General features: G+C 45.1%; 1 protein-coding gene across 1 annotated transcript in view; it reads left to right on the top strand.

Moving 5' to 3' along the window:
• LOC308365560 (uncharacterized protein) overlaps window positions 1-10,000 on the top strand; it is a gene marked incomplete at its 3' end in the record, with an annotated part of 20,136 nt that overhangs the window by 1,512 nt on the left and 8,624 nt on the right. Inside the window, exons 4-7 of the mRNA XM_080839028.1 lie at window positions 1-11; window positions 338-488; window positions 3,950-4,074; window positions 5,371-5,869. The exon at window positions 1-11 is cut by the window's left edge and continues 129 nt beyond it. Of these exons, the coding sequence (XP_080695154.1) occupies window positions 1-11; window positions 338-488; window positions 3,950-4,074; window positions 5,371-5,869 (786 nt within the window). The remainder of the gene's footprint in view (window positions 12-337; window positions 489-3,949; window positions 4,075-5,370; window positions 5,870-10,000) is intronic.

The raw sequence follows: 10,000 nt of genomic DNA, 5'->3' as shown, positions 1-10,000 counted from the left end.
GCGGGAATAAGGTGAGGGAGGGAGGGAGTGTGTGTGTGTGTGAGTGTGTGTGATATGTTTCATTACACATTAATGAACACATTTATTTCACTAATGGACATCTCAAACAGTACATTGTAATTCATAAGCTGACTATTCCCCTTTAGTTCATATCCGCAGACTTTAAACTGTGGTTGTGTGTGTATGTGTCTCTGTGTCTATGTCTGTCTGTGTTTGCGTGTCTCTTTTTCTGTGTGTGTGAGCATGTGTGTGTCTGTGTGTGTTTTGCGTGTCTCTTTGTGTGTTTTGCGTGTCTCTTTGTGTGTGTGTGTGTTTGTGTGTGTGTGTGTGATTGCAGCCCCTGATCTCCGTGGAGAGAGACCTAAGTGGGTTTGTGTTGAAGGAGGTGGTTCCTGGAAGAGAGTACTGCGTCTCCGCGAGCATCAAAGAACACAAACACACACACACAACGCCAGTCTGCATCATTGCACCGGCACTCTTCAATAAAGGTATTGTGTGTGTGTGTGTGTGTGTGTGTGTGTGTGAGTGTTGTGGGAGCCTGGCCTTGCAAGGACAAACAGTGGGTACACAAACTGGAAAAGAGTGTAATATAGGTCCTGACGTCATCATCTGGCGTCAGTTTAGTCAGCACCTCTTTTGGCTTTTGCTCTTTCGGTCTTCCCGCTGTTTGCAGATTAGCTTGCATGGTCAGAATGGCTTTCAAGATCTCTTCCATGTTCGTCCTTCTCTGATCTGAAGTGCACTCTCCCAACTCCATATACCCACTGATAGCGAAGACTCAGAATGCCCGCATTCTCCACCATGCAAGGGCAAACAGTGGGTACACAAACTGGAAAAGAGCAGTCACACACAGGAGTTGCAGTGAACAGAACTAAAGAGTTTATTTCATAAACTGAGGGGGAAAAGGTGGGGGGTGCACAAAGGTAACTCAAAAAGCTTCACCAGACTGGCAGTTGGCGTCAGGGGCTCCGTCGGGCTCTTCCTGAGGCAAGAGAGAGATAGACAGCAATTATTCGTCTTCAGTAATACAAAATGCAGGCCGCAGGCCTCTTACCCTGAGACTGTCTTGGAAGGAGTCTGGTTCACACTCCTCGGTAGCTCAAGACAGTCTCTCTTCTTCTTCTTCTTCTTCTTCTTATAGGTTTTTAATGGCGGTTGGCAACCAACTGTGCATTTATCGCCACCAACTGGACTGGAGTGTGGCTCAGGGGTACATGATTACAAAATCAATAAAACAAACAAACAAAACCAAAATAACAAAACAAAATAAAGATGAAATAAAACCTAAATTCTTGTTATCAATCCTGTTCTCTTTAAGAACTTGACCAAATAATTGAAATTGATATGCCCCGAATTAATCTGCAAAATCTCCTTCAAACTCAGACCCACTTCATACTCCGCCAGCTTCAACCTCAACCTCTCTCTGTCTTCCTGGTACTCAATACAATGGATAAGTACATGCTCCACGGACTCAACCCCTCCACAAAACACACATTTTCCATCCTCATGCTTTCCAATCAAGACCAATGAACTGTTAAGTCTTGTGTGCCCATACCTTAGTCTGGAGAACATATCTTCCTCTCCCTTACTTCTATTTGTACTGCGTGCTTTCCCCACTAGGTTTTGGATTTCATACAAATGCCTCCCAGTTTTCCCACTGCTCCACATGTTTTGCCACTTTTCTTTAACCAACACTTTCACCATACTTTTAATCTCTGCCTTGCTGTATTTGATATCAAGGTCTATGCTGGACCTTGTAGCTGCTTTTTTGGCATATCCATCTGCTAGTTCGTTACCTTCCACCCCCACATGTGCTGGCACCCATACAAAGGATACACATATCCCTGATTTTACCTGACTATTAACCAGTTGCACAATTTCCCAAATCAAGTCCTGTCTTGATTCGGACTGCGATGAATAAATACTATTCAGTGCTGAGCTGGAGTCCGATGCAGCCACTGCTCTATTTGGCCTATTGCTTTCTACCCAAATTAACGCCAGCCATATGGCCACTAACTCGGCTGTATATACGGCTAAATCATCATTTATTCGTTTATATTCCATTAATTTCAATTTTGGAATTACATACGCAACCCCTACCCTCCTGTCAGTACTCTTTGATGCATCAGTGAATAAAATCATGTCTTCTCCATATTTTGCCGTCATGTAGCTATGCACTCTGTTCTTATCAACTCCATTTCCCTGTTGTTTCTCTTCTAATAGTCCTAAGTCTACATACAATTCACTAACACTCCATGGTGGCATAGCTGGTAGAGGAACTGTAGGACTTACTGCTAATGACAGTCTCTTCTGAATCCTCTGGTTGGGGTTAAAAGGCTCCTGATTGCCTGATTGATTCAGTGCACCTGTGAGGGACAACCAGAGACACCTGGCAGGGGAGGAGTTCCCTTGGAGAATCCTCTGGGGTAGTACCGCCATCCAACACCATGACTCTTACAGTTTTTCTCCATGGCTTTGGATCATTTCACGAAACAGAAATGACATTCTCAAAACACACATGTGCAAACCTCCAAACTACTTGTTCACAACAGATTGGAATTTCTCATTCCTTTAATCAAATTGCAATTGCATTAGAACATTCTTGTTAATGACAAGTACAATTGCATACAGTTTGCACAAATTTCAAATGATTTAGCACCTCTTTGAAAATGTTTAGGTTCAATTGCCTTCAGTTAGCCCAATTACCAATTGAATACATCTTGCTGATCTAAACTGACTTTTGCTTCTCAGTCAAGTCGTTGTTCTCTGCAAAACATGTTGGCATAATTACCTTGTGTACATCATCACCTGCACAATAGTTCAATCCACTGTCAAAATCCTTCAGGCACATAATACCATGAAAAACATCATGGTATAAACTGTAATATGGATCTCTTGGATCTCTTCTGTTTGATACACATAGTATTCTGGAAAGAAAACATCTACTGCAGTAAATATTCAGTGTCAAAGGACTAAGCCCAGATTGAAATATGCACATGTTCCTATGGTCCCCTGCCATACTGACAAAACATCTAAATGTTTTGACCTGCAGTGTTTAAACAATGCTTAAGGTACTTTTCATTTTGGGGGCACTGACTATTTATATGAGAAAAGGAATTAGTTTTGACTGATGAGCTGTCTGTTTTGGGAGAGATATGACCTTTTGCAGGTGTGCCATAGTGTTTTGCTAAACCATCTAGCTTATTTTGGCAGATGTATTTAAAGCTTTGAGAATGTCCATTTTATTTTCGAGAGATGAGCCACAGCAAGCGAGAAGGAACTTTTCATTTTAGGGGCACTGACTATTTATATGAGAAAATGATTTGGTTTTGAAGCTTGAGTTAACTGTTTTGGGTGAGGTATGACCTTTTGAAGGTGATCTATGTAGTTGTGCTGAACCATATAGGCTATTTTGCCAAATGCACTAAGATTTTTGAAAATGCCATTGCTGTTTCGTGAAATGATCCAAAGCAATGGAGAAAAACTGTAATTGCCTTTGTTTGGCTGTACTCAGCCATGTGGGGCACTGCTCACCAGCTGGGCCATCACTGTGTGTGTGTGTGTGTGTGTGTGTGTGTGTGTGTGTGTGTGTGATGGAGCCGTTTTGTAATTTAAGTTTCGAAATGTATCTGAATTATTAATTTTGATTAGTTTAAATTAAAGAAACATTTGAATTATGGTTTAAACTGATGTGAAATGTGTGTGTGTGTGTGATGGTTTAAAATGATGTGAAGGTGTTATTGGCTTGTTCTGATAGAACCCGGTAGTGGTAGAGCGGAAGTGGCAAACAATTGTTCAAGCTCGTTAATGCGATGGAGAGCCTTTTTTTGAGTAAACTGAAAGACAATGAAATCTCTTCTCTTGTCTTTGCAGATTTGGTGTGTGTGTGTGAGAGAGAGAGAGAGAGAGTGTGTGTGTGTGTTTGACATCTCTTCTCTTGTCTCTGCAGATGCGGTGGTGTCAGGGCTGGTGGCAGGGCTGTTGTGTGTGTGTGTGGTGGTTGGCGTCTTAAGTATTCCAGTCTTGATTTACTCGGGATTCATCCGTCTGAGGGAACCACTACCCAGCCTACTGGTGAGAAACACACACACACACACACACACACACACACACACAATAGCACTGACACCATGGCATCTGCAAAGACAAGAGAAGAGATTTCACACACACACACTCTGTCTCTCTCTCTCTCACATACACACACACACACGCACATACACACACTCTCTGTCTCTGTTCTCTCTCACATACACATTCGAACACACACACACACACACACACACACACACAGAGACAGGTATTCTTTAGTAGGCAAGTTCTTCACTCATTATTATGATTAGAGGAAGTGGCTTCGAGACTGAGCACTGCATTAGACACATAGAATAAGTAACAACGTAATTCAAACACACACACACACACACACACACACACACACACACACACACACACACACACACACACACACACACAGAACATCTGATCACCATGTCACTGAAGACTCATCCTGACTATCTGAATACTTAGATACTTAGAATTGACAGGTCATACATGAATGATAATATAGACACACACGCACACACACACTCAAACACACACACACATCTGCGTGCAGACACACGCATGCACGCATGCACACACATGTCTGCAGGAAGCTTTAGTTGAGCAAGAAAACCGCAACCAAACTAGGCAGCAACACCTGCTACAGATTGTGTGTGTGTGTGTGTGTGTGTGTGTGTGTGTGTTTAGTTGTTTGTATGTTTGTTTAGGTTTGTGTGTGTGTGTGTTCTCATCTTCATGTCAAGGATGAGTTAATCTGGCGGCTGGTAAATTAGGCTAGTAGCTCCTTTATTCCTTTACACACACACACACACACACACACACACACACACACACACACACACACACACACACACACACACACACACACTCACTTCTCTACTCTTTTTGTTTTTACTCCCCCCACCCCCACTCCTCTCCCCCCCTCTCTCTCTTTCTCTTTCCCTCTCCCTCTTTCTCTCTCCCTCTCCCTCATTCTCTCTCCCTCTCCCTCTTTCTCTCTCCCTCTCTCGCTCTCTCTCTCTCTCCCTCTCTCTCTCTCTGTCTCTCTCTCTCTCGCTCTCCCTCTCCTTCCCTCTCTCTCTCTTCTCTCTCTCTCTCTCGCTCTCTCTCTCTCTCTCTCTCTCTCTCTCTCTCTCCCTCTCCCTCTCCCTCTCTCTCTCTCTCTCTCTCTTCTCTCTCTCTCTCGCTCTCCCTCTCTCTCACTCTCTCTCTCACTCTCTCTCTCGCTTTCTCTCTCCCTCTCCCTCTCCCTCTCCCTCTCTCTCTCTCTCTCTCTCTCTCTCCCTCTCTCCCTCTCTCTCCCTCTCTCAGGTTGGCTTCATCTCTCCTTCCTGTCTCCCGCTGCTCCTGATGGCAGACGACCCCGTGCTGACCCTCGTCTCCGTGGTGACGACCCAGGGCAAAGGTCAACGTGCACTTAAGAGCGAGGAAGAGGATGAGGATAGTGAGGAGGAGGACGAGGGAAGAGGAGGATACGAAAGACAAATCCAGGCTAGGGACTCCGGGCCTGGGTCGACAACGGCAACCACCGGGTCGTCAACGGCAACCGCCGGGTCGTCAACGGCAACCACCGGGTCGCCCCGCGAGACGGAGCAGTACGAGTGTGGCCGCGGCACGGGGATCGGACCGCTGCTGGCGCCCCCTGTGGAGGAGTCGGGGAGTGCAGGAGAGAGAGAAGGAGCTCCAGGACCAGACGACCGAGGCGTGGAGGAGGAGGAAGAGGAGGAGGAGGAGGAAGGAGGGGACGTGAACCTGTTCTCCGTGACTCTGGGAGCGTTGAGAGTGAGGGAGGAGACGAGAGAGGAGGAGTGTGAGCTCACTGACGTCTGCGCTCCTCTCCTGACTACTCACACACACACGCACACACTCACACACATACACACTCTCACAGACGCACCAGAGGACCAGCTGACACACTCCTCAGAGGAGGAAGAGGAGGAGGAGGAGGAGGAGGAAGATGATGTGGAGTGCTCTGGCTACATGAGACGCAGCTAGAACATTCTAGAACTCAGACCCAAGGTTACACACATACACACGTAACACCGACAGGAAGACTGTTACACACACATATACACACGTTACACAGACAGAAAGACTGTTACACACACACACAAACACATACACACGTTATACTGACAGGAAGACTACACACACATATATACACACGTTACACAGACAGAAAGACACACACACACCCACACACACATACACACGTTATACTGACAGGAAGACTACACACACATATACACACGTTACAAAGACAGAAAGACTGTTACACACATACACAAAGACACACACACACCCACACACACACACATAAACGTTAAACTGACAGACTGTTACACACACACACACACACACACACAGGCTTGGAGCCACAGTGATACAGAGAGACTGTACACACACACACACACTCACACAAACACTCGCACACATCATGTTACTTGGTCAAAAGGACTGTCTGTGGCCCTGTCACACCAAACCAACAGTTGACCGGATTAGCAGGCTTCAGGTTTTAACTGGCACATCACACACACACACACACACACACACACACACTCACACAACAAACGCATTTCATATGAACTTGTCCCGCTGGTTGTGACATGTTGCACTCTGCCATTGGCTCATCTCCATTCTCTGGCCAATTGGGAATTATTTTGGACTCTAATGCCACGCCCCCTCTGTGATTGACATGGCTTTCCTCCTATGGCTATGCTCTGTGTACGCCAACAGTTCTTGAAACGGTTTCGTTCAGGACCCTTTGGGCAGTGAGTGTGTGTGTGTGTGTGTTTGTGTGTGTGTGTTTGTGTGTGTGTGAGTGTGAGTGTGTGAGAGTGTGCGGCGGGGGGTGTTGCACACAGCTTTTGTTCACACACACACACACACACACACACACACACACACACACACACACACACACACACAGCTTTGATTACTGCAAGCTTGTGAGCTCCTGTTCTGTTATTGTGGATTTTTATGAGCGGAGGCCATCCCTGTTGGTGTCCCTATCATGTGAACCTCCTCATATCAGCCACCAGGGGGCAGACTAGCCTCCTCCACCAGAACAGGCCTCACTCACACACACACACACACACACACACACACACACACACACACTCAGTTATGCATTTACTTAAACTAAAACGCTCTGCATCACTCTTCTTACGGTACTAGTGTTATACACACACACACACACATACTCAGTTATGTATTTTTTTATACGCTCACTCACAAATGTGTTTGCCTATCAACTGAAACTCTTTGCATTACTCTTCTTACGTTACCAGTAGTGTTACACACACACAAACACACACACAGATATTTTTGGCAACCACTAACACACATACACACACACACACACACACACACACACACACACACACACACAACAGTGTGTTAACCATTTAGCCAGCAACAAACCCAGGTAGAGCGATGTCTTTGAATTGTGTGAATAAGCCATTCAGTACACACACACACACACACACACACACACACACACATATTCAATCTGAATTAATCCAAATTACCATGTTACAAACACACACAATCTGAATTAAGCCACTCACCACTAACTTGTTACATTACCATGTTACACACTCGCACACACACACACACACACACACACACACACACACACACACATTCTGAATTAAGCCACTCACCACTAACTTGTTACATTACCATGTTACACACACACACACACACACACACACACACACACACACACACACACGAGTGGAAGCACTGGGTGGTATATTAACAGCATTCGTTCTGAGCATTGATCAATTGTAAACTCCAGTTCCGTTGCCATGGTAGCCAGGTTGCATAAGGGGCCCAGGATCATGATCAAAGGGCTCGATTAAATAATGTGAAGTTGTCCTTAAAACACATTTGTAAACGGTTTAAGATATCTGTGATGAATATGATTTTATAAAGATATTTCTTAAATAGTATTTTTCTCTGTGTGTCTGCTCCACCAAATTACTAATTTAGGCATCATCAATAACATGTAATAAATATAAAACTTGAGTGAAAATACACTTTAATATGCATAAATATGTACAGTTTATGTCCAGTTAAACAGTAGGCAATATGTCAAACAAAAGCCTTTTAATCTTCATCATTCATATCTATGGAAAGTTCTAGTTACATTATTCATTTGCTGTACAGTAATTGTACCCAATAGATCAGACCTGGGCAAAGTGTTATTTTAGTTCTTGTGAGAATTTCGCCCCACCAAAATAAAGCCGCAGCGCTCCTCCTCCTCCTCCTCCGCTCCTCCTCCTCTCCTCCTCCTCCTCCTCCTCCTCTCCCCTCCTCCTCCTCCTCCTCTCCTCTCCTCCTCCTCCGCTCCTCCTCCTCCGCTCCTCCTCCTCTCCTCCTCCTCCCCCTCCTCCTCCTCTCCTCCTCTCCGCTCCTCCTCTCCTCTCCTCCTCCTCCTCTCCTCCTCCTCCCCCTCCTCCTCCTCCTCCCCCTCCTCCTCCTCCTCTCCTCCTCCTCTCCGCTCCTCCTCCTCTCCTCTCCTCCTCCTCCTCCTCCTCTCCGCTCCTCCTCCTCTCCTCCTCCTCCTCCTCTCCTCCTCTCCTCTCCTCTCCTCCTCCTCCTCCTCCTCCTCCTCCTCCTCTCCTCTCATCCTCCTCCTCCTCTCCGCTCCTCCTCCTCTCCTCCTCCTCCTCCTCCTCCTCCGCTCCTCCTCCTCCTCCTCCTACTCCACTAACTCATGCCTTGCTTATGGTTAATTAAAAGTACATAGGCTACCGCTAACAACACAATGTTATGGGTGAGCGATCTGCCCTGTTTCAAGCTGGCCGCCATGTGCAGACATTCGACTCCATCGGCCAGAAACAGCGGCGAGACATCTAGCCTTTATATATGATATCTATGCCTCCCTCCTCCTCCTTCTGCCTTGAGTTCCAGGCCAAACAGCTGAAGCTCGGCTGCTGCCTATTTCTTCTCTGACCCGCAGCATCAGACAAAAAACTCCCGAAATCCATGATTTCAAAGCCTTGTCCAGCTGTTTACTGACATCTGTCATGTTTAATGAAGAAAGATATAGGCAGAGAGGCAGGCAGAGAAATTAAAGGCAGTTTTACTGTTCTACAAATTTGTCAAGTTCACTAGTTTTGTTTCATTTAAAATCGTAATCATTGAAAATGAAAGGTAGGTCTTAAGTCGAGCTACATGACCGTCTGGTGAGGTATATTGTGGTATATTATTACTGTAATGCTAAAACAGTAAAAAATGTGTGTGCACTGTGTTGTCAGCTTTATAGCGATTATGTAAGTCACTCTTGATCGTTATGCACAACATTGATTGATCTCCTTTACAAAATGTGCAGCATAATGCCAAGAAAAGAGAGACTCCAAAAGCAGAAGGACAGGGAACTGCAGCAAGCAGCTCAGGGTAGCAGCTCCCTTTTATCTTGGATCAGGCCATCAACTAGTAAAACAAAGGAGGGAGAAAATATCCTACTGTGTTTTTTTTTAATATATTTATTTATTATTATTAATTTGAATTGAACTTTTTGGCTATTGGAGCCCATTAACTAGTAAACCTAATGAGGGAGAACCCTACCTGGTGCAGGGGAACCTGAGTCAGTTTGTTAACAAAACAACAACAACAACTTATACATGTATAAGTTCAAAATATCCTACTGTGTTTTTTATTTATTTATTTATGTATTTATGATTCTTTATTTCATAAATCATTTTGGCGATGGGTGCCTTTTTTTTTTGGTTTGAGCACCTGCCCCCTAAAATGTCTGTGCACGTGCCTGTATACAGACACAAACACACATATACACACACATGTACACACAGACACACACACACACACACACATATACACACACATGTACACACACACAGACTGACTGAGTTGTGAGTCGTGTAAGTGCACTGAGCGTGAGAGCGCTTGTTGAGGTAGGGAGGGACTAGTG

Source organism: Sprattus sprattus, assembly GCF_963457725.1.
Source record: "Sprattus sprattus genome assembly, chromosome: 5".
NCBI lineage: Eukaryota > Metazoa > Chordata > Actinopteri > Clupeiformes > Clupeidae > Sprattus > Sprattus sprattus.
The sequence above is the reverse complement of the archived record's forward strand: the minus strand, read 5'-3'. Positions and strand labels throughout refer to the sequence as shown.